Source organism: Drosophila hydei, unplaced genomic scaffold, assembly GCF_003285905.1.
Source record: "Drosophila hydei strain 15085-1641.00,03,60 unplaced genomic scaffold, DhydRS2 tig00000172-arrow-pilon, whole genome shotgun sequence".
NCBI classification, from domain to species: Eukaryota; Metazoa; Arthropoda; class Insecta; order Diptera; family Drosophilidae; genus Drosophila; species Drosophila hydei.
In genome coordinates this window covers 1,095,869-1,120,801 of record NW_022045682.1, presented here as the reverse complement: position 1 = coordinate 1,120,801, position 24,933 = coordinate 1,095,869, and the positions used below count along the sequence as shown (strand labels likewise).

The window sequence follows — 24,933 nt, the reverse complement described above, 5'->3', positions numbered from 1 at the left end:
GGGTGAAGCAACAACAACAACAAGAGCAATGAAGTGAGCCAGCTAACCCAACTGAAATATGAATATGAATGAAACTGGGCGATAAGTTTGAAACTAAGTCGGCTACTTAACTTAGTTGTTGTTCTTTGTTCTTTGCCATAGAAAATGCCCATTGAAAATGTATTGATAGAAAACGGGGTGTATGGAAAATGGATGTGGCTATGGAAAATAAATTCAAAGTACACAGAATCACTGAAATTTGACTCTTTTATTTTAAATTAAATGGAATGGAATGATAAAGAACAGTGGGATATTTATTTTACAATCTGTTCATATAGACTTAAGAGAGCAAAAGATTTAAATGACCAATTAGACATGGGTAAAGAATATTTGACTTTTTGCTAGGGTATTTCCCAGTCGATCACACATATGTATTATTTCTCCATCTGTAGTTGTTGTTGGAGTGGATCGATATGAGTTATGCTTCCACTTAGAGCATTTCCATTCGAAGCTGCCTTTACTTCCCCCTTTCGAACACCTACTTCGACGGCGACAACTTGAATCACAATTGGGACTGATAGCCCAATTGGAAAGATCGGGTACATGAGTTCCGTTATTGCTATTGCCATTGAAGTTCTGATTAGGGCTCGATCCGGCATAACTTAAGCAGCGTGTGCTAAATTCGAAGTCCTCCTCGTGGTTACACTGCGAGAAATAGATGCAAGCTAAATTTATGAAACAAAATTAATGATGTTTTTCTTTATTTAAATTTATGAAAATAATATTTCATCAAGTGTTTTCTTAAGTTTTTTAATTTTTTACAAATTGTTTATTTTTTTTTAATTTTTCGCAGTGTTTGATTGTTTTTCAGGTCTTTTGGTCAAAGCAACTGTCAACTAAATTTTTATAAATCTCTGATTAGAGGGGATTTTTTTGCAGTTCTTATTTTTTTTAATGATCCGTGATCTATTAATAAAATATTAGGTATGTTAAATTTTACATATAATAGTTTTTAAATACGTTTTTGTAAGTAAAAAATCATTTTATATTAAAAGGTAAATGAGAAATGTGAATCTGATATCAATTCATATATGAAATTATTGGTTTTTGAGTTATACTAAAAGAGATTTACTCTAAGAAAAAAACTTGAGAAATATTTAAAAATCTTAAAATCTTTAGCTGATAAACTAAATTAGAAATTTCTCTCTTTCAATATTTCATATATCGAATTGAAATTTTTAGCATATTGTAAGATTATTATTATAAATAAAAATCCAAGAATAATTGGATTATATTTAAAATTAACTTAAGAAAAATTAAAAAACTTAAGATCTATAATGAAATGTCTCGCATATGAAATAAAACCGAAATATCCCTAAGTTAAGTCAGCTAATTTCCTAGGAAATTGTGTAAACCAACTTTATTGAAAACTGCCAATTGAGACTAGTGGGTCAACGTACATAGACTACCACTACCTCCCACCCCTTTTACACCCTACTTTATGTTATGCATGCTAAGGCATTTAACAATCGAATCTTACACAACGCACAAAAGCCTTGATTGTGCTTTGTGCGTTTCAAAACTGACCTCAAGTATACGAAGTGTATATTTCGTAAAGTTCTATTTTTGTTAAATCTGCGTACTAATTAATTAAAAAGAATGAAGAAGAACAAAACAAGCTGAGTTTTCATGAGTCGAACAGGAAATACGCAACCTTAGCGTGAGCGGTCTTATCAGAATGTTGTACTAAATGTAAAATAGCCTTTGCCTAATCGGACTGGGCGGCTGACGGCTGCTGCGACGACGACAATAACAAGAAACTAAGTAGCTAAGTAGGGAAATTATAATGTGGAGGGAAATTGTTGCTGTTGTTGTCGTCGTTTCCTCATTTCAAGGCAACAAAGTGCTAAATTCAACAGGCTGTGCACCAACCAATAACCAATGCCCGCACCCCGCCCATTCTGCTAAAAGCGAACAAACGCTTCAAACGAAACGCACCAACACAAACGTAATGGTAGCTGAGCGTGTGTGCGTGCACCGAACAGTAGCCGAGGCGTAGCCGAACGCCGACGCTATGTACAAACGAACTGAAATTTCTTTTGTGCCGGGCGATTTTAGTAGCATTTTGAACGCTTGACGATCGCCACATGTGGGGAGTGTGTCGTGCTCGACGAACGCAGCAGCAGCACAACAGCAAATCAAGTGGCGAACCCGCACGCAGCAGCAGCTTTTTGTGTTAGTTCGCCAATAAAAATGCAAATTTAAATGCAAAATATCAAATATTCCAAAAATATAATTATATACTTAATAGAAAACCAATCAGACTCTAACAAATTGTATATACAAAAAAATTTCTAAAAAAATAACAAAAAAACGGTTTCTTATTCACTGTTCCAATGTTTTGATTTTTCGCAGTTTCGTGTGTGTTTATCGCAGTGACATTTTAAGTTTGTCCCCAGTTCCCGTTCCAGTTCCAGTTCGAGTTTCAATTCGATTTGTGGTCAGGCTGAGGACCATGATGTTGTTGCCCAGAGATCTAACGGGTCTCTCGGGTGTGCTCGGCGCAGTCTGTCTGTTAGCCAGCGTTGTGTCCTTTGTTAATGCGGAAAAGGTATGTAAAATATGGAAATACAAAAAATACTAAACAAATTAAATATTTCATATAATTTTAACAAACCATTTTTTTATTATATTCATTTAGTGCAAACAACTGCAGAAGTTGAAACAATGCATGTAAAACTGTTTGTCATAAATTTTAGCACTTTAAAACTTAAGTTTTATTTAATAGTGGAGTTTTGTAAGTCCTTTACCTTTAAGACCTTACATCACCCAATGCTATTCAAACTTTGCACACACCATGACTGTAAAACTGTAGTCGAGCAATTTTCTAACTTGCCTCCGTGTTATTAAAACTTTACAGAAGCAGTGCTTTTAAAACTGCACTTCCTTTATATAGATATTATATATTTAGCTATCTAGCCTCAGTCAATGCTATTCAAACTGTATACAAGCAATGGCTGCCAAACCGTATGAGAGCAATTCCCTTGAAAAAGAGATTGTTTACTGATTCATAACTAATCATAAGCAGTTGCTTTCAAACTGCAAAACATGTCTAAATGCGTATATGGTATATAGATATATTATATTAATATATATAGATATATGTAAGCTGAAATTAGGTCAGCTGTGTAACATGCAATCAACCGAAACAAAAGGCCCCTCGATATATATATATATATTTCTTCGAGTCTATAGCACATTTTATTTCCGGTAATTCAGCTTGATAAACCCTTTCGAGTTGAGTTTTTGTTGTGACGCTGTCCCCTTCTGCTGCATTCGGAGCAGTTCAATGGATTCGAGTTCTAGTTTCCATTATGTCATCGCAGATTAATTTCAGATTCAGATTTGGCAATCGGGGAAAGGTTAACGCGTGCTCTTATCACTCATTGATAACCCCAATGGGTCCCTGTCATCTTCCTTCTTCCAAAAGTAATTATGCTTCGTACATTGTATAACAAAAAAAAAATCAAATCATTTGTCATTGAATATTTCCGGTTAGCAATTCGAATTTAAAAATAAATCCAAATTTCAACTGAAATAAGCTTCTTTATATATGTTTATATAAGAGCTAATTATTAATATAATTAACTCTTTGATCAAAATAAAATTAAAAAAAAAAATTAAATCAGCCTTTTGCATAATTCATATTTTAAAAAGAATTTTTTTTAAGTTTTATAGATTTTACAAAAGAGATTTGAAATTTGCAATTTTTTAAATTAATTTATTTTATCAAAAACAAAAACAGTTTTTGAGCTCAAAACTACAGTTAACTAAAAATTAATATTATATATTTTTAATATTTTTATATAGTTTTCAGTTTATATATATTTATAATTTGTTAGGTTTTCTACCTTGCCCCTGGGTTTATGCAACATTTTTCTAAAAACTTTTGAGCCGCTGTCAAAATATATTTAGGATCAGAGCTTGGAATTTGGACTGTATTTGAGTTGTTACTGAAACTAGAAACTGGAAATTTAGTGCATATGAACCCCGACTGATAATCTATATAGCTATAAACTTGAACTTTTGACAGCTTAATTTCTGCATATCAACTCCGAAGGTTGACCAAAAATAAAACCGCAAAGCGGATATAGCCACATCTGCCTGAGTTCCAAGAGGTGTTGGCAGCTTGTCTGCTATTGAGCCGAGCCTCGCCCAGAATAGACTTCTACTGCTACTCCCCTATCACGGACGAGTATTAGGAAGTCGGGCACTCTTGGCTGTTTCAAGCTTAGCATCGGCTTATGCCAAATAGATTATTTCGAGTCGAGATTCGATTTCGTCATCTGAATATTTTCGGGTCCTATGCTAAGGCCAAGTCTGTTATGTTGCTCTGATTTGAGCTGCTTATCAAGCGAGACAGAAGCCAGAAAGGAAAGAAGAAGCACAATAAGAGGAAGAAGCAGCAGAACAAACTAAATCGAAATCTTTGGAATTTAATTAGGTTTATTGCTATGTTGGCGGCATTGACTATAGATAGCATGTGTAGCCGACTTCGCATCGCTGATTGCGACACTTTGAATCGGATCGAATCGAACTCAAAATAGAATTTTTTTCTAAAGTGTCGCCAACGAGCAGAGACACAACCACAACTAGAGCCACAGCCAGAGCCGGAGGCAGAGGCTATCGCCTAAGCATGACATTTGCCAGAGCAACATGCCAAAAGCAGCAGTAATCTGTAGATTATACACATATACATATATAACTATATATGTAGAGGTACTTTATACTGACTGATTGATTGATGAAAGCGCCATGAGCGCGAATCACATCATGTGTGTGAACACAAGAGCTTTGCTTGAGTGGAGCAATTGTTACAGAGGCGATACATCAGGGCGATTGATTGATTGATCTGAACTGCTTGATCCAATCTAGCTTAATTCACTACTAATTTGTATTAAATGAAGTTTCCGATATATATAAGACTAGAACAAGCAATATGTAGCAAAGTATTTACATTGATTGATTGATTGAGCGATTGATTGACCAAGTTTATGGAACTTATTATAAAACAAAAGGTTTAATTCGTCATCAACATTGTTTTTATGGATATTGCTATCAATATACGTCAAAATGATTGATTGATTGATGCACTTAGCAGTTGATTGATTCAAGCTATAAGACAAGAAGCTACTCTACATAAGCAAAACAGATAATGTTGTTGACAGGATGACGTTTCAATATATCAGTCAATATACATCAAACTGTTATGCTCCAGCAGATTAAATGTAAGGCTGACTGACTGAGTGATTGAGTGATTGACCAGTGAAGGCAAAGCCCAAGCTGTCGTAACTCAGAAACTCAATTAGCAAAGAAACGTTTCTCAGCTGAAATTCAGGGCAAATTGAAAATATTCTCACGACTGCAAAATTGATATCTGAAATTTTGAAGTCTCGTAGAATTAACACTCGTAAAATCAAAGAAGCAAAAGAAAGGCAAAAAGCATTAAGAATAAGTTACACTTTAAGCCAGTTTTTCTTCTTTGATTTTGTTGTAGCCAACTCACGTGTTTGCGGGAGCCGCATTTGATGGCAATTGTAATTTGATCTGAACTTTTTTTCGCACTCGGTTACGTGGTCAATGCCATGGTACTTCGCAGAGAACTCCAATTGCAATTGAAATTGCAATTGCCGTGGCTGCAATTGTTGCAACTGTTGAAGTGAGAGCGTCAAAGTCTTGCGGCTAAAGCAATGGAAAAAACCACAAAAACGTTAAAACTTGATTATTTCTCCTATTTATTTCTATTTATTTATTAATAAGCGTTTATTTGCTTTTGCTACTGTTTGGCTTGCGCTGCGCAGTGACTGTCGAACTGTGCGCCAACTGGTTTTTGCATTTGCCAATAAGAATTTTTATGCGCGCTACATTTAACAGAAATGTGATTTCCTTTTCCGTCTCTCAAGTACACACGCATACAGAGGCAGACACATTGCATTTGAAGAGCGCGCAGCGCACAAAAGAGTAATTCGTTGCGCATTTAAGAGCGCGCGCGCACACAACAAGTGTGTGTGTATGAGAGTTCGTAGCGATTGCACTTAGCCGCTGCTGCTGCTAGTGCCGGTGCTGATGCCGACGCAAATGTCGACTGCGACTGCCTCTTTTCTATGAATGAATTTTGATAAATGTACTTTATCAGCAGCAACAACGGCTGCAGCATCTGCCTATAAAAACACAACAACAATAACAACATTTCAAGCCCATTTTAATAGGGAAATTTCTTATGCACTGTGTGTGCACGCGTGTATGTGTGAGTTCTTTTCTACTGCCGACAATTAGCAGCTCAAGTGATTGGTAAATGTTGTTGGGGTGAGGGAGGATGAAAGAGCGCAGAGGGCAGTGACAGTAGAAAGAGCACAGCGCTCGGCTGCGCAGCTGCGGCTGTCTTTGACGCTCTGCCTCATTTCTTATTGGAATTGAAAGTTTTTTATTGTTGATTTACTAAAGCTCCTAAGGCACCCTGGGAAAATTTTGATTTTTGGTATATGAAAATTCAGATAGATAGACACAAAAAAGTATAAAAAATAGTAAAGTATATGTTTTATAATAAAAAAATATTATATATTTATTTATATAAATAATTTGAATAACTGAATATGAATTTTTCTAATTTTTCTGTGCATAAAATGTTTTAATAATCTATATATACAGTTGAGCCTCTGGAATCCTTACACAGCTTTTTTAAAATGTTGATTGTAGACTTTTAAACTGCAAAGGTATTGACTGTAAAACTATAAATATTTCTAATTCTAATAAATTCTTAAGCTCATTTGGCCCACAGTGCAGCACAGAATCTCTTTCTCTCTCTCTCACTCTGCTGTTCCACTTCCACTTGCTTGCGCTTTGTTTATGGCAAATGGCAGGCTCAGTCCTTAGGCTGACCCTAAGCGCATAAATCACTGACCAGCTGCAGACATAACGGGGCCCCCCAAGTAACAGCAAGAACAACAAGAACAACAAGAACAAGATGAAGTAGAACTAACACAACAACAAGACACGCCTTTCATTATGACTGAAGTTTATTTGCGTGCTGCAATTTGTTGAAAATTGTTTGGCGCGCTGCATTTCAATTTGACTCAATTATTTATTTATCTGCAACTGAATGCGGAAATTATGCGAGCGACTAAAAGATATGGGCAACATGTCGTATGAGTGATATATGAATATATACATATATTGTGTGTCTGGGGCACAGCAACAGTGTAAATTACTTTGTAACTTTGTAAATTAAAGCGATTATTTGATTGTTGTGCTCGCTGCGCTTAAAGAGCCTCAAGAAATTGGGTTATCAGGCATCTCTCACACACACAAGGAGAGAAAGAGAGAGAGACACTTTGTTTTTGTTATCAGTTTGATTTAGTTGCAGCTTCTGAAATTGAAATTCATTAGAACTCATAAATGTATATGTATATATATCTCTCTCTCTCTTATATATATATATATATACATATCTCTGTCTAGCGTCATTGCTAAAAATATCAGCTGAAGCTTGAAAATTTCTGCTTGCCTTTAAATTTATTTCAATCTCTAATAGTTTTTTTTGTTTTTTTTTTTGTTTATTGCTAAAACATTTGGAAAAGTCAATAAGAAGGTTAACAAGGCTTCTGATAAGGCAGAGACAAAATTAAAACTAGAAAGTGAAACTGGAACTGAATTAAAACTCTTAAATAGATAATTTGGCAATATGATTTTATATATAACACACGAATAGAGAAAGAATCACAGCATTAAAAAATAATATTCAAAAATTGTATATACTATATATAATAATAAGTAATATTTCAATGTATCGTGTTTTTTTTTATATTTACACAAGTTTAAGTGGTTATAAAACAAAGAAATATATTTTTAATGTCAATGAAACGAGGTTTATGAGTTGCAAAATAATATGACATGAGTTCGACCATGTGGTCGCGATGAGGCGCAATCTGGAACACAAATTTAGTTCAAAAGTTTAGATATTCGCTTTGATTTTAAGACCAATTTCAAGATTTGTCAAAAAGTAATGACAGTTTTGTAGTTTTCTTGTTCAAAAAAGATTTATTTATGCAGGCATAAATGCCCCATCAGATATCGCCTAAGATTGAAAATCGAAGACGAAAAAGATACATTATCTAAGAAAAAACAAATGTTATTTAAAGAAAGAAAATTCCAAAAAATGGGCAAAATTAGAAAAAAATTATTAATTAAGATTAATTAGAAAAACTTGCTAAAAGAAGTTTTTAAAAAATCGTAAAAATCAAATTTAAAAGAAAGCTTTTTCAAATGGCAAAAACCTAGTCGCAATACTCCACCATAGACGCGCCAGCTTAAGACGCTGTCAGTTTGACATTCGAGCACTATCAGTGCACAGTTTGACAGCCACTTGCGCTGTCTATTACATGTAATTTGAGTGCGCGGCAATTAGTTAACATCTGTCAAGCATTTTGTCTAAACAATTAGGCAAGCTATCAAAAGGAAACTGAATAATAAAGCTGGACGAGACGACATTGGCTGTATATACGTATATACATACATATATGTATATGTATGTCTCTGTGTGTGTGTGTGTGTGTGCGTGCGATGTTTCGCTTTGAATCTTCATGTGCATGTGCAGATTTCTTTTGACGCTTCTTAATGATGTCAAGCGAAATGATGTCATGCTGCAAGAGCGCAACAACAAGCAGCACAGCAACAACAATAGCATTTAGCAGCAACAATAACAAATACTAATAATAATATACACACACACACAGACACACACACATATAGTGGGAGCAGGCAGCATTCATTATGTGTTCTCTGTGTGCGCGTGTGTGTGTGTGTGTGCGAGTGTGTGTGGGCATGAATTTTCATGTCAATCACACGCTGCTCATATGTTTGCTCCACATCTACTATTTTATATGCATACTCTGTACACAAGCCACAGCTGGGCGATGATCGTTTTGTTAGTTTGTTTAAGCAAAAGTATCTGACAGATACATTTTAAAGGAACAGCTTTCAGATACTTTATCTCAAAGTTAATTCTTTTTTACAGATGTTCTGATTGTTTGAAAACTATACTTTATTCACAAGCAACTATTATAATATTATTTCTAGATGTATCTAATATGTAAAAAACCTTTGAGCAATATTTGAAAAGTATCTGAAAATACTTTAGATAGTTGAGCTCAACTAAATTATGGCCTCAGCTTCAACTTCAGCTGATACACTTTTCTGATGTCAAATTCTAGGCAAAACTGATTTAGTCAATGTATAGAATTCAGCTGGTAAACCAAATGTCAAATAGTTGCAACTGAATTTGTTTCATTTAAATCCATTTTGCATTTGGCATTGCTGCCAATCAGATTTCTCAGTTGAGTCTGAGAAAGTAAGTGTTATATTTCCACATGCATGTTAGAGCTTTACTTTTAGCTTTTAACATGCATGTTAACTGTGGCAAGAGGGTAGCGATTGATCGACTACTTGTTGCACTGTCTTGAAAGCTTTTACGATGCAGCTCGCTGCAAAACTCGAATGCAGATCAAATGCTGATTGATGGCGCGTGTTGCCGCTTGAATTGGGTCAATTGCTAGGCGAGTGGAGACACATGACAGGACATCGCTTCAAGAAGTTATACAAGTTATACAAGGCAACAAAGAGTTCGCATTGACACGTTGACAACACACAGATAACCCCTTTGTCACTCTCTACACGCACACACACACGCACTTATATATATATAATATTATATTATATACAATTCCTTGTCGCATAATTTAATGCCAAATTAAAATGTTTTAATTAAAATGCCCAAAGCAAGAAAAAACTGTCAGCTGTCGCAGCAATGTGTTATCAGCCATGATGTATGACAGTTATATATATATATACACATTTTTTTGTATTCTGTGCCACATCCGTTCCGCCATCTTAGTGCTCGACTATATAGCGATATAGCAGATTGTGAGTCTCTCGCGCTCTAACTACATACAATTGCGTCTAACTTTGCCTTTAGCCTAAGTTCATGTTAAGAGTTACAAATTTGATTGCCATGCGCTTTATATATATATATATATATATATATATCTGAATACTTTTTATGCATATTTTTCAACGGAACTTGACTTGTGAATTCCAGTTGGCGTCATTAGATACCCCCAGGCCAGGCCAATGTACTCGGCGCTTACACGTGCAACGATCTCAGCGTATGCATATGTCATATATATATATACATATATATATATATATATATCATAGTACATATAGTCGTCTATGGATCTAGTTGAGCGTGGGTGGGTGTGCCAATTGTCGCTTTGATAGAGCTGGAGGCCTGACAACTTTGACCTTAAACTGCAGCGCAAATGCAGCTTAATAGCTCAGAGAGGGAAAGCAAGAGAGGGCGGAGGGATAGAGAGAGATGGAGATAGAGAGAGATAGAGATAGAGATAGAGATAGAGAAAGAGAAGCGCTGACAATTGGCCTTAACATGTGTAAATGCGCTTAACTAAGCCGCTGACACACATGGATTATCCATGCACATTTAGATATATATATATATCTGTATCATATATAGCCTATACCTTACCTGTATATATACGCGTACATAACGCATACGCCTAGTAAATGCCTTGTGCAAAAACCCTTGCTTGCCTGGCCCATGTCGTAGCGGGCAGCTTTTGTCTGTTTAGTGTTTCACATTTCCACATGTTCCTCTCATGACAGCAGCTGCATCTTAGCGATCGGAAGTGGAGTTGATTAAGAGCATCTGCTCAGTAATCAGTGATCACTAATCAGTGATCAGTGAGCAGTGATCGATATTCGTATTTGGTTCAGTCGGTCATGAACGCTGCGCTTAGCTCAGTCGATGCAATTGTCTTTAAACGATTGAACAGCTAATGAACTATGCAGTCAATTGAACTTGGTTCATGAGTGAGTCGTTCCTTTGAGCTATTGAAAAAGTGATTAGATGACTAAATGATTAAGTGACTGACTTAAATAACAGAACTAGTCAACTTATATATATATATAGCTCTTAATGGAACTAGATATAGAATTTCCGGTTCAATTGAAAGCTGTGAACTATGACTATTTTCGTTAGTATATTAATCAATAGCTCAAAAGAACAAATCACTCATGAACTAAGCTTAAATGAACTAGAATTTTCATAGAGTCGCAAATCCTTTCTGCAGATACTAGTCAATGCAAGTTCACTGAAATGAACTTTGTTCATAGTGATTAGTTCTGTTTATAAAACTTTTGATATACATGATTAATAAATAATTCCAAAATAATTTTTAATTTTTCAATTATTATGCATAAGTAATTTTATAATTTCTTATAGCTCCAATTTGGACTGGCTTTAATAATTGCTCAAACATAATTCCCATCTTTTCCTCTCTGTCGCTCTCTGAAATTTCTGCTATCTAAGCTGTCTGTGTATGCCAAGTACTTCGACCAACCTAACCTGCTCAATGCAAAAATAAAATGAGACCCTCAAACAGGATCCACACGCGTGCCCCATATATATAAATTTATATATATCATATATATCTTATTTATATATATATATATATATATATATATAGCTAGTTATATAGCACTTTTAGGTTCCCAACACATTTTTTTTGTCTCTGTCCCTGTCTCCGTCTGCTTTGCTGACGTTAACAATTTGAGCTGTATACAAGGTTGTAGAACATTATGCAGCTCATAAATTGGTCAAGTCTTGCTCTATATGTTCTGAATACTCGTTCACATTCGCAATACGGGCATATTAGTTTGTTGCCCAGCTCGTCATGCTGCATCTGGAGTCTGACAACTCGTTATATGCGCCGCCTTATTGATAGATCTATTAACTCCAATGAACAGCCTAGAGCAGCTGGATCGTGAGCGTGTATCATGCAGTCTGCAACGCCCTGCTGCAGCCATCTCATTTGCACTTTTTATTATTTTTCACATAAAACAACGCCACTTGTCGCATTGTCCGCGACCGAGCTAACTGCGCTCTATGTTGCTGTGCCCATCAAAGTACACACATATTTATATAGTATATAGTATATATAGTATATAATATTATATCTGGGTATATGTCGAGTGTCAAGTTCAAGGGAACTGCAGCGCTGTCTGTTTTGTAAGCTTGTTGAGAGGTAAAAACAAAAAAATGTAAAAATGCATTTGGAATTTTTCGTGAGCTTCTTTGGGGTTGGGCAATTGATTGAATGAACTTTGGGGTTTTCAATTGCTACCTTTTCAATGGAAGGAATGTGTGAAAACGCTGGCCACGATCGCGCAGGTCGATCAGGTAGATAAGTCATATTACTAACCAGACATGGGATACGGGCTATGGGCCATGGCTTCGACAACAAATATCAGGCGACAGACACTTGTTTTCACATAGCTCTTCTTATATGGAAACGCGTGTAATTCGAGTCCAGACTTACAGGCCCCTCTGGATGGGATTATATTTGGCAATTAGCTATACATGAAATGTATATATGTTCATATGCCTGAATCAATATAGTTAAAATGTTATCAAATGTTATAGAAAAAATAAATGAAAATATATACTCAAAAAATATAAAAAAAAATATATTTAAAGTTTTCAATTTGTTAAATGAAAGAAAAATGTAAAATCATAAAATATATTCAAGTCTTAACATTTTATAAAGAACATAGTAAAATATGAGTAGCAAAAATAAATAAAATAACAACTACTTATTTGATTTATTTTTTATTTAATAAAAAAAGTGTATATATTAAATAAATATTAACTCAAGCAATTTTTAAGCTCAGCTCTCACTTTCCTTATATCTGTGGAACCTTCATTCTAACTGTTTCTGTATTGCTAACTCTATAGACCTTAGCTATTTCCACTTAGTGATTTTGTAATTGCAGTTCAGAATCAACTTTATATATGTATATATCTACATCTGAACTGCAGCACACTTTAAGCAGACCGAAAAAAGTTTTTAAATAAATCTTAACCAATCTCAGCTATAGATCATATTTAGTGCTCAGCAACTCATCAGTATAAATAGTCTATGCAAACAATTCTAATGTATTTTCTTATATTTTTTTTGCGGTTCACTTGGGATTTTCTTTTCTTTTTCGTTTTTATCGAGCTGCATTTTTTTCTCACATGAACAACTCGTACATATTCCAGAAATTGAGTGCAATTGCTTAGCGTGTTAACTATGCCACACACACACCTACACACCCACACACACTCGTATGCAGTTGCAGCATACACCTGCCACATGCATTGTGAATTTATATTTTTGGTCTTCGTCGTCTGCGTTTTCTCTCTTCCTTTTCTTTTTCTGTTTCTTTTATTGAAGGCAAAAAGAAAATCTTCTGGTTTACCACACACGGAAAAGCAGCTTTTCTTCTTCTTGTTCTTTTCCTCCTGTGTTTTATTTGAATTGTTTATGTTACGATTTTGTGATTTTGGAATTTTTCTGATTTTCTGATTTTTCTGATTTACACGTCATCTGCATATTTGGTTAACAGATGGTTTGATCTAGCTCGGAGGCCTAGATTCTCGGAAGTCTTGGCGTTTGAACTCTTTGAGTTGAAATTTCATCGAGTGCAGCTGGAAAATGTGTGGAAACTACACTGCACTTAATTATTTTTATTAGCAAACAGTTTTTCGATTTATTTTCCCAATTTTTGCAAGCGTAAAGCGAACAACAAAAATTTCAAATTAATTTTTTCTCAAACTTAATTTTTTTTGTTTTGGAACATGCGTTCGACATGTGTTTCGATTCTTTGGACTCTTTTTGGGTTTTGTTTCATCTGGAAAATATGTCGTGTCATAAATGCGAACTAAAACGCCGAAAATTATGTCAATTCTATTAATAATCGCAAATATTGCTAAACAAATTAAGGATGTTTATAGTGCAAATGTCGCCCAAGAAGTTTTCCGAGAACTAAGCAGCGAAATAGATGGAAAAGAAAATATTCAAAATCTGAAATGCAATTTTAATGGGCACTCGAAGTGCCTGGAGGTCGCAAGCGAGCATTACGAAATAGGTTTATGTGCCCTGGAATAACTGCAGCATGGCTATAAACCACTCGATACGAACTTATGCCTGACTGCGCTTGGTTTTCCAAAACTAATATTTGCTTTTGAAATTCTTTGCGTTTACAGATTGAGATTGAGGAAGTGTTTCATGCAGCGACAAGGTCTTAAGTTAGAGCTGCAAGACTTAAGTCGATTGCAGCAGCATATGTATAAGGTATTTCCCATTAAATAGATTTAAAATATAAAACTTTTAAAGTAGATCTAGAGCCAAGTGCGCCAGTAGATCCATGTGGCTTCCATGTGAACAAATATCCATGGATGGAAAGGTAGATAAAAAGAGAGAGGCAAAACATAAATATAGATAGACAAATGTTGAGCCAGATCTAGAGACAATGCCTCAAGCAGATATAGAAGGCTGTCCATGGGTGTATCTGAAAAGGGATTCGCACCAGAAAACATATAAAATGTGATAACTGAAGACATTATTGATTCATATATAGAACTATATGTATAGGAGTGTATATCCTAAGAAAGATTCGTAAATCTAGTTGAGTTCTATGTGCCAGTATTTTATAGTATTTATAAAATACCGCAACTATAAATACATAGTATTTATTCCTAAACAATCGAATGTTTCGCTGTCGTTCGCTTCATTGACCGAGTTTAATAGACTTTTCAGGGGTAAGGAAAAGCATTTGCAGCTGCAAACAATGAAGCATATGTATTGTATATATATATATGATATATATAGGTAATACATACATGTATACATATATATATATATAGAGGATTATCTCATTGCTGCCGGCAATTGTGCAATTAAAGCAAACATTTAAGATTTCGCCCGGTTCGCCAAAGTTGCAAGTGTTGAACTGTTCCATGGGCCGTGGGGCACACGCCACAAGTTGCAAAACGCATTTGTTGTTGGCGTCTTTGTTGCTGCTGTTGTTGTTATTGTTATGGCTAAATCGGCAAAAAATATCTAAAGTGCATAAAGCATAGAATGCTGAAAGCATTAAGTGTGTAATATGATTGCTCTTAATTGAAGACTGCCTCTAAAAATAGTCGTTGCACAAACAGCAATTAACAATGCCCATTCGTAATACTAGCTGCACCGACCTCTCCCCTCTCCCCCTCTCTCTTACCCTCTCACTCGCTCAATCATAAGTGAATCCTTGAAATTCTTCGTACATTAGGCTGATATATCTTAGTCTCTATTTCAGAAATATACTAGCTTATAGGCAATGCAGTATGCTCGTAGTTATATCATTTGCTGTCGTTCAAGCTCCTAGTTAAGAGACAGATTTAGATACTGATCAGGAATATATAGTGTGCATATCATATACATATCACATGGCATTGCCTGCTTGTAGATTGTACTCATTCACTTCATCGAAGACCCCACTTGGAGCTGGGACACACATCAATATTTTCAATTCGAATTAGGACAGTTAACAGTTGTGTATGATATGCCTATGCACTTAAGTAAATCTATGGAACTCAATTAAGAATGATGACTGCTAATCAATCAAGGCAATCAAGGCTCGTTCCCCAGTGCGAAATTCAATTAGCGATTATGCATATATGTGTGTCCATCGTTGTCTCTCTCTGTTGCTGACGTTGTTCTATAAATATCAGAGCGAACTCAAATAAAAATACAACTTGCTCTGTTTCGACTCTTTAGGAGTGCAATACGACGCTGTGCGACTGCAAAGGCATCAAAGGACGCATTGGCGGCTATGGGTTGAAGGGCGTGCCCGGTCGTGAGGGATCGCCCGGCGATACGGGTCCAGCTGGACCGCCTGGACGTGTCGGCGAAAAGGGCGACTTCGGTGAATACGGCGAAACAGGTGAAAAGGGACATCGCGTAAGTCTCTCAGATTCTCGATATCCAATTGAAATATTGCGAGTATTCCCTTGCCTTTTTCCAGGGTGACACTGGCTATCAAGGCAAGGATGGCTTGCCAGGCGCTCCCGTAAGTCTCTCGTAAAGGCATAATCTATGAATAGCGCGTAAAGTTTCCGTATTACAGGGCTTTCCTGGTGATGATGGAACCGCCGGACCACGTGGTATCGATGGCTGCGACGGTCGTCCCGGCGCACAGGGCATAACTGGCAGGCCGGGCGAGAATGGTGCGCGTGGCCCTATGGGCAAGACAGGGTCACCTGGTGAAACTGGCGATGCTGGCGAGGGTGGCATCAACTCCAAGGGTACCAAGGGTAATAGCGGCGTGCGTGGATTAGATGGCGCTGATGGTCAGCCTGGTTTTCCCGGCCCTACCGGCTACAAAGGCGACATTGGTTTCGCTGGCGCTGAGGGCCGCAAGGGTGAACAGGGCCCACAGGGCTACAAGGGTGAGATGGGTATGCCGGAGAGCTATCCAATGCTGGTAGGCGTCGTGGGTGACAAAGGTGAGCCTGGCGAGGGTGAGCCTGGAGCTTTGCGCTATGATGAAACCCTCAAGGGCTACAAGGGCTTTGCTGGACCAAGAGGTGAGCGAGGTCCGCCCGGCATGGTTGGCGAACCGGGACCAGTTGGACGCAGCGGCCTGCCAGGCGCCAGAGGTGAAACCGGCGAGCGTGGAGAGCGTGGCAAGCCCGGTCATGATGGCGTACAAGGCAAACCCGGTGAAAAGGGCGTGAAAGGCTCACCCGGTTACAGTGGCGAGAATGGCGAAGGGGGCCGACCAGGCGAGCGCGGTGAGGATGGCTTCGATGGCACGCCCGGTGTTCAGGGACCCGAGGGTCCTCCAGGTATCTACGACCCTACCTTGGATAAGTCGCTGCCCGGCCCGACTGGACCACAAGGCGACATTGGACCAGATGGCAAGCCCGGCTTGAATGGTATACCTGGTAAACAAGGACGTCGTGGCCCACATGGACCACCCGGGCCACCCGGTGATGAAGGTCTAAGTGGCAATCGCGGACCACCGGGACGCAGTGAGAAGGGCGAACAAGGAGACTACGGCTTGATGGGTCCACCCGGTCCACAAGGTCCACCCGGCGTGGCGGGACCTCCCGGTCGCACAGGTTTCCATGGCAATCCTGGACTCGACCTCTACGGACCGAAAGGTCAAGCTGGACAGAATGGAATACCCGGGGCCGATGGCTATCGCGGAGATCGTGGAGAAGTCGGCTTGACTGGTGACAAGGGTTTGCCCGGTGAAGGTTTGAATATTGTTGGCCCGCCCGGCTCACAGGGTCCACCTGGCAAACGTGGCAGGCCCGGTGTAGATGGTGCACCCGGCTTCCGAGGATATCCTGGTGACAAGGGCATACGAGGTGATGATTGTGGCATTTGTCATGCCGGACCACGTGGCATCAAGGGCGTAATAGGCGATGCTGGCTATCCAGGCGAACACGGTGCACGCGGCATGGCTGGCATCACGGGCGCTAGAGGACCCAAGGGTATTCGTGGTAAGCCTGGTCCACCTGGCTATAGAGGCATCAGAGGCTCAGCTGGTATTCCTGGTGAGGTGGGTCGCCCCGGCAAGCAAGGTCCACCCGGCCGCATCGAGTACACCGGCAGCTTGAGAGAGAAGGAAAAGGGTGACGATGGCGACAATGGCCGACGCGGTGATCAAGGTCCACAGGGTGATCGGGGAGAGGATGGTTTGAATGGCTTACCCGGAGCTAAGGGTGAGCCCGGTCTTCGTGGCGACTTCGGTGATGCAGGACGTCCCGGCTTGGACGGACTACCAGGTATTGATGGACGCGATGGTAAGCCAGGAACTCCACCATCCACGCCAAAGTTCTATTTAACCGGCGAACCCGGCTACAACGGTAATAAGTAAGTGGAAGCTGCAGTAATATTGAATAAGTATTGTATGGGATTGTTTTTAAGGGGCGCCCGTGGTGACGATGGCAGCACTGGCTTTAAGGGCGACAAGGGTGAGCCGCATCCTGGTGAAATAATTGAGAACCGTGGCGAGCCTGGTGATGTGGGATTTCCGGGAGAGCCTGGCTTCCGCGGACCCAAGGGAGAGACTGGCGAGCCGGGCCTGAAGGGCATTGTCGGCGATATGGGAATACCCGGTGAAGTCTTCGTTGGATTACCTGGAGCCAAGGGCTATAAGGGCGAGAATGGTGACTATGGTCCACATGGTATGCCCGGTAAGCCGGGAAGAGATGGTGAGCCGGGTTTTCCAGGCTTGAATGGCCAAAAGGGCTTACGTGGCGAGCCGGGTCAATACATTCTTCCCGGAGAAATTGGCGTTCCCGGCCGACCAGGCATCAAGGGCATCATTGGAGACGAAGGACCCATAGGTTATCCTGGTCCAAGGGGCCCACCCGGACCAAAGGGCATCAAGGGAGTTATTGGTGACGATGGCCTCGAAGGCCTTAAAGGTCTGCCCGGTAACAAGGGACAGCGTGGTGAGATTATCGTGGGACTCCCAGGACGACAGGGCGAACCTGGTCGTCCTGGCAGCATTGCCCTACATGGCATCAAAGGTCAAAAGGGTGAGGTTGGCTATCGTGGACAAGTAGGCCAGAATGGCGCCAAGGGCAGCATTGGATTCCCAGGTCGTCGCGGTCCCATTGGTGATGCAGGTGTACCTGGATTCCCTGGCGAACCAGGACCCTCCGGCCTGACTGGCATACCCGGCGAGCAGGGCGAACGGGGAGACATTGGATTTGACGGACGCATTGGAGATTTGGGTCCACGCGGTGCTGTCGGCGAGTTTGGACTTAAAGGTTAACACGCCCAAACTCACTAAAATGCTGTAAATACTTAATGTTTAATATTGTGCAGGTCTGGAAGGAGAGATTGGCACCTTTGGTTATCCGGGAATCCCGGGTGTACCCGGCCAGAAGGGCGAGCAAGGCGATCAAGGTGTACCCGGACGTAGGGGCGCTAAGGGTGTCTCCGCTTACAGCGGTATCAAGGGTGATCAGGGCGACGCCGGCTGGAATGGACCTCCGGGTTACAATGGACCCATCGGCTTTAAGGGCGAACGTGGTGAGCCAGGTGATTCAATGCCCGCTTCGGATGGCTTACCAGGCCTAAAAGGCGAGGTGGGTGCGCCTGGTCGCAATGGATTACCCGGCTTGCACGGCCTGAAAGGTCAACGTGGTGACATTGGATACACTGGTCAGCCAGGAATCATTGGTGATCAAGGCAGTGATGGCCCAAATGGATATCCCGGACGCAATGGCCTTAACGGTCTCAAGGGTGAGGCCGGAGAATTAGGCATCCCTGGTTTATCTGGAGAATTTGGAGATATTGGCGATGTCGGCTATCCTGGTGCACCTGGAATACAGGGCGACGAAGGACTAGCGGGAGAATATGGTCAAATTGGCGACAGAGGCGAAATCGGAGAACGTGGTGAGATCGGAGATTCTGGTGAAGTGCTCTATATTGGCTCCCAAACTGATATGCGCGGCCAGCCTGGAGATAATGGATTGAGGGGCGAGCAAGGTGTGACGGGCATGCCCGGCATAACCGGTGACATTGGCTTTCCTGGTGAACGTGGACAGCAGGGTGATATCGGATTCGGGGGTCGTGCTGGCTTTGACGGCATACCGGGTCCCAAAGGTGTGCAGGGAGACAAGGGCTTGCGAGGTTTGCCCGGAGAACGACTTATTGCCGAACGTGGTGAGGAGGGTGACGTTGGCTACGATGGCTTGCCCGGACGTCCGGGTGACTTTGGCCAGAAGGGTGCACCTGGTGAGCAGGGTGAATACGGCTTGAATGGAGCTCAAGGACCACAGGGACCAATGCTCATTGGACCTCAAGGTCCGCCTGGAGATTTCGGCTATCAAGGCGTAGCTGGACGCAATGGCATGCATGGCTTAAGAGGCAGGAAAGGAGAGCGCGGCGACATGGGCCGCAAAGGTGACATTGGTGAAACCGGCTTTTCAATCTGGGGCCAACAGGGTGACATAGGCGACAGAGGCGAACAAGGTGAGCTGGGCAGGAATGGCTTAAAGGGCGAGCAAGGCCTCAGTGGACGGCCCGGTCGCACTGGCTATGTCGGCCTACGCGGACCACGTGGCCCCACCGGCGATGCAGGCTGGAGTGGCATCGATGGCGTTGATGGTCTGTCAGGCGAAAAGGGTGAACCCGGTGTCACCTATTCGTACACGTATGCCCGACCCGGCGATCGTGGCGAACCCGGCTTGGATGGCTTCAAGGGTGAACGAGGTGATGTTGGAGCCACTGGTCTGTATGGTGAAGCGGGTCTCCGTGGCGTGGTTGGCTATCGTGGAGATAATGGCGAGATGGGCTACCAAGGACCAGATGGCGTCCAAGGACAACGCGGTGACATCGGCGAAACGGGTCTAACGGGACGTGTGGGTCTACGCGGCCAGCCCGGCCCACAAGGTGACCCCGCTCCACCACCACCCCCGCCCAAGAGCCGTGGCTTCATCTTCACCCGACACTCACAGTCCGTGAATATACCCGTCTGCCCGGCCAATACGAACATGCTGTGGGAGGGCTACTCGCTTTCTGGCAACGTGGCCAGCAGTCGCGCTGTCGGCCAGGACTTGGGACAGTCCGGATCTTGCCTCATGCGCTTTACTACCATGCCCTACATGTTATGTGACTTTAACAACGTTTGCAACTATGCTCAGAACAACGACGATAGCTTGTGGCTATCCACAGCAGAGCCCATGCCCATGTCCATGACGCCGATTCAGTCCAATGACCTCATGAAGTACATCTCCCGGTGAGCAGAGACCAGACAAGATTTAACTAAATATACAATAAATTAATAAACTTATCCCACTCTCTAGCTGTGTCGTTTGCGAGACATCGACGCGCGTGATTGCCCTGCATTCGCAGTCCATGTCCATTCCAGATTGTCCAGGTGGCTGGGAAGAGATGTGGACAGGCTTCAGTTACTACATGGTAGGCCTAGCCCAATATAATACAATCAATCTCAGTATAAACTCCTTTGTATCGCTTAGACTACCTTGGATAACACGGGCGGCGTTGGCCAAAACTTGGTCTCACCCGGCTCCTGCTTGGAGGAATTCCGTGCCAATCCTGTCATTGAATGCCATGGCCATGGACGTTGCAATTACTACGATGCCTTGGCCTCTTTCTGGCTAGCTGTTATCGAGCAACAGGATCAGTTCCTGCAGCCACGCCAGCAAACCCTGAAGGCAGATCAGACCAGCAAAATCAGCAGGTACGTGGCTTATATAAGAAAGAGAGCTAACAACTGTAGCGTATTTCATTGGATTCCCTTCTTTAGATGTACTGTGTGCCGTCGTCGGGGCGACAGCTTCTACACTGTCAAGCGGACTTCTGCTACCTACTCCAGCTATAGCTCCGGCTCCAACTCTGCCTCCAATTCAGGCTTCAACTCGGGCTCCAGCTCAGGCTCTAACTCGGGCTACAACACTGGCTCCAATTCTGGCTCCAATTCTGGCTCCAGCTCGCGCTTCGGCTGGCGCTCCAATCAGGGCGCAGATTACAACTCGGGCGCAGGCTCTCGATCGGGCGGTGCAGGTTACGGTTCAAACTCTGCCTCCGGCTCCAAACCCGTCTTTAGCTCGAGCTCGTGGTCATCGCCTTCAACGGGAGGCAGACAACCAGCGCAAAACTCCTACAACACATGGTCAGGCGGCTATCCGGCAGCGGAATATCGTACGCAACCGCAAACATCGCGTCAGTCACAGCCACAGCCACTGCCGCCACCGGGCCAATACAATCGTCAGCAAACTTACCGCAATCCATATCAATATGGCGGCACGCGCCAATATCGTCGCTATCCACGCGATGACACCTACGCTCCTTAGATCCACAGCTCCGATTACGTACTAAGTAGCAGTAAAATAATAAATAATTATGTCTAAGTCGCTAACAGTACCCCAAATAGAACGAGATAACAAAATCCCTGCGCAGTGCCATTTTTCGAAGGTTCGCTGGGTAAAGATCAGCAAATCGAATCGAATAAAACAATAAAGTCTACAGATTATTTGTCTATCGAGCGGAGGCAAAGCTACTATAACAATCCACTGCCCCAATATGTAATTCAGTTCTTTTTTGTCTGTAGGGATTACAACTTAACACACACACATACACAAACACACATACACAAAGCGAAACAGAACCCAGTTTTTAAATAATAAAAATTTAAACGTCATAAAAGTAATGTGAACAATTTTTCGTATCTAAAAGCATTTTCTTTATTAAAAAGTTACATTTTTCCTTTCAGTTTTTTATAAATTATAAATGTTTCTTTTACACATTAACCAAAACTTCATTGCGTGATTCTAGGCGCAAAAATGTTAAATGCCATTTTACAGTACGTGTTAAACAAGATGCTGAGCAATAAGATCATACAGCATGCTTAACAGTGTAGCTGTTATAAAATTATTGTTGTAAGCACAGTCTACTGCAGGAAGTCCAAGCGAAGTATTCTGTTGACTTAAGAGCAGCAGTGACCGCTAGTTGGCAGCTTAACAGCTGCAACGAACGTTAATCTAAAATAGCAGAGGCAGCTCATGTAAAGGCACTATAAATAGCAGATCATGTAACCACAGCACATTTAACATGTTTGATCAAACTGTTTCTGTTAAACAACAGCTGCTGCCTATGTTAAATAAATAATGCCGGTATTCAAAGTTATTCAAAAACTTCTATTTCAATTCGGTTCAATTGGAAATATAAAGGCGTTGCATATACATATATTTGCTATTTGCTTTATCAGCTATTAACAAGTATTAAGCTTTGTCTGTGTGTTACATAATTTGATATAAACTATATAAATCAGAGTGCATACATACACTAATACAGATTTCTAATTATATATAAGTCATTATATATGCCACACTTGGTACCCCGATGCCCGTTAAAAACACTTTCACTCATCATTATTTATACTATATAGCTTTGTAGATGACACAGATACACATAAGAGCGGTAGTACAGCAGATAAATCGTTAGATAAACAAAGATACTATTTTACGTAACGCAGAGACAAGAGTTGAGTTTAATTAATAACTAAATATCCACGTGTCCAGTTCCTGTTGTATTTAATAAATCTTGCTTCTTTATAGTTTGTTTGGTGTTCTAGTGGACAGCAGACGGCGCTCCATCTGTCCCGTCTCTGTAAATATCGATAAGCTACTATTATTTAACAAAGTCGGGATTCTCTTGCACGTTGTCGGTGAACTGTAGTTGATTGTCGATGATTTGGAATAGCACCTCCGGGGCGGGAAAACGCCCCGTTTGTATTTTCGACCAAACAGGCACATCATTTAATGTTATCTCAAAGGCTCCGGATGAAATGAGCTGCCCTTCGATCATGTTGCCCAGGAAGAAGATCATCATACAGGCATATATTTTGTTTGATTGCAGATGATTCCACCAGCCAGGCGTGTTTAAGCCTAAACAGGTGAACGGACTCACAGATGTCACCACCGATACTATGATAATTATCTTTAAAGCAAATATTAACTTAGACAGATAATAATTTATGCCGGGCGGATCATAATTGGCGCCCACAATCTCAATCTGTGGATACTTTTTTACCAGTATATTTACATAGTCCTCGAACGCCTTGCGATACCCACAAGAATAGCTAAAGGAAGGGCAGATATTAAAAATTAGACATAATTAATGGTAATTAATTTACAGCTCACCAATAAAGAAAAGTCATTGTCGGCGCCACCCTCTGACCGAATTTGGTGGCCGGTATTTCCTTGCCCTCAAAAGCCAGCGCATAGCAGGCGCACAGGCATAGCACAAGCAGTGCTAAATTTCTACCATTTGTTGACTCCATTTCACGTGTTTAAATTGTAAAACTTTAGTTGCAAAGCAAAATTAGCAGCAACCGAAAAAAAATTTTATTTCTTATCTTCTTCTCAGTTTGCCATTCAGACGTATTTGTAAAAGATAGTAGAGCCTATCGATATATTGATTTCTATGATATTGTTAGCGATTGCTATCGAGTTAAACACACTAAAGTTTCAATTTATAATAATGTTATGACAACATTTTCAAGCAAGCAGTAAAATCATTGTTCAGCTGATAGTTACACATTTTCAATGCGCAATATTAATGTCTCTTCTTCCGCTGTGCTGTTCGAATGCATTTGATCATGCAGCTTGAGCGTGCATGGCATCGATTGGACAAATCAGCTGTTGTGACGTAACCTACGTGAATTCGAAAATGCTGCGGCGTGTAAATAACAATAAATAAAATTTAATATATTTGAATTAAAGCTAATATTTTTAATAATTACAGATATTGCCTAGTGCGCGGGTAGTGCTGCAAGTATCAAAGCCAATGGTAATTGCGAGTCGATGTAATACCTACAGTGTATACGAGCCGGATTATCTCGAGGTTTTTACTGAAATATGAATTTGAATTAAATAAATTCTAAATGTAACTTACTTTTCCAGTCCCTCAAGCCAAAGTTCCCGCAATACGAAAGCCTCAACGTGCAGATTAAGGGCTACGATTACCCACTCCTCGAGAGCTATCAACGCTTCCTCCATAGTGTGGCGGAATACCTCGATTTGGATGTCTCCGATTGCTACGCTTTGCCTCCACAGCAGACGCAAGTGCAACGCCTGCGACCCAATTCGACAGTCATTGAGTCCGAGTACAAGCTGACCACCTACGAACGCAGCCTGCTTCTAAGCAATGTGGACGCACCTGTTTATCCACAATTTCTAAGGATTGCACAGGCGGCCCTTCCAGAGGGCGTTCATCTGACAGTGGCGGAGCATACGGATGAGCATGATGAACGACGCTATGTGCCCGACAAGGATCTGCTCGATCTCAAGGCGGAACTAGAGCGCATGGGCGGCGTTACGCCCAATAAGAAAAAATAATAATTAGCACACATTTGTCATTTGGCAAAAACATTTAAAACTAGTTTTTATTTTATTGAATAAATCTGTAAAAATCGTAGAAGGGAAACATATTTAAAATAGAAACTTTTCCTATTTAAAGCTTT

At 40.9% G+C, this 24,933-nt stretch overlaps 3 protein-coding genes across 3 annotated transcripts; 2 read left to right on the top strand and 1 right to left on the bottom strand.

The window, feature by feature from the left end:
- Positions 1-2,115: 2,115 nt before the first annotated feature.
- Positions 2,116-22,076, top strand: LOC111599301 (collagen alpha-5(IV) chain). The gene is made up of 10 exons (XM_023314911.2): positions 2,116-2,214; positions 2,395-2,590; positions 15,699-15,881; positions 15,946-15,990; positions 16,048-17,804; positions 17,859-18,709; positions 18,768-20,685; positions 20,753-20,867; positions 20,927-21,150; positions 21,217-22,076. The coding sequence occupies exons 2-10, from the start codon at positions 2,495-2,497 to the stop codon at positions 21,761-21,763; spliced, it is 5,736 nt and encodes a 1,911-aa protein (XP_023170679.2). The 5' UTR covers positions 2,116-2,214; positions 2,395-2,494; the 3' UTR covers positions 21,764-22,076.
- A 544-nt stretch (positions 22,077-22,620) lies between these two features.
- LOC111599352 (thioredoxin reductase-like selenoprotein T homolog CG3887) lies at positions 22,621-23,923 on the bottom strand. The gene is made up of 2 exons (XM_023314982.2): positions 23,612-23,923; positions 22,621-23,550 (listed from the first exon to the last, which is right to left on the bottom strand). The coding sequence occupies exons 1-2, from the start codon at positions 23,749-23,751 to the stop codon at positions 23,100-23,102; spliced, it is 591 nt and encodes a 196-aa protein (XP_023170750.1). The 5' UTR covers positions 23,752-23,923; the 3' UTR covers positions 22,621-23,099.
- Positions 23,924-24,032: 109 nt separating this feature from the next.
- Positions 24,033-24,919, top strand: LOC111599351 (39S ribosomal protein L48, mitochondrial). Its single transcript, XM_023314981.1, has 3 exons — positions 24,033-24,152; positions 24,216-24,314; positions 24,374-24,919. Exons 1-3 carry the CDS (start codon positions 24,087-24,089, stop codon positions 24,806-24,808), a joined length of 600 nt encoding a protein of 199 aa, XP_023170749.1. The 5' UTR covers positions 24,033-24,086; the 3' UTR covers positions 24,809-24,919.
- Positions 24,920-24,933: the final 14 nt, after the last annotated feature.

Excerpts from the sequence above, each read along its gene's own strand:
- LOC111599301 (XM_023314911.2), top strand. The coding sequence starts at position 2,495 with ATGATGTTGTTGCCCAGAGATCTAACGGGTCTCTCGGGTGTGCTCGGC. Across the intron at positions 2,591-15,698 it reads CCTTTGTTAATGCGGAAAAG|GAGTGCAATACGACGCTGTG; the intron begins GTATGTAAAATA and ends TCGACTCTTTAG. Across the intron at positions 18,710-18,767 it reads CGGCGAGTTTGGACTTAAAG|GTCTGGAAGGAGAGATTGGC; the intron begins GTTAACACGCCC and ends AATATTGTGCAG.
- LOC111599352 (XM_023314982.2), bottom strand. The coding sequence starts at position 23,751 with ATGGAGTCAACAAATGGTAGAAATTTAGCACTGCTTGTGCTATGCCTG. Across the intron at positions 23,551-23,611 it reads ACAATGACTTTTCTTTATTG|CTATTCTTGTGGGTATCGCA; the intron begins GTGAGCTGTAAA and ends CCCTTCCTTTAG.
- LOC111599351 (XM_023314981.1), top strand. The coding sequence starts at position 24,087 with ATGGCATCGATTGGACAAATCAGCTGTTGTGACGTAACCTACGTGAAT. Across the intron at positions 24,153-24,215 it reads ATTCGAAAATGCTGCGGCGT|ATATTGCCTAGTGCGCGGGT; the intron begins GTAAATAACAAT and ends TAATAATTACAG. Across the intron at positions 24,315-24,373 it reads ACGAGCCGGATTATCTCGAG|TCCCTCAAGCCAAAGTTCCC; the intron begins GTTTTTACTGAA and ends TTACTTTTCCAG.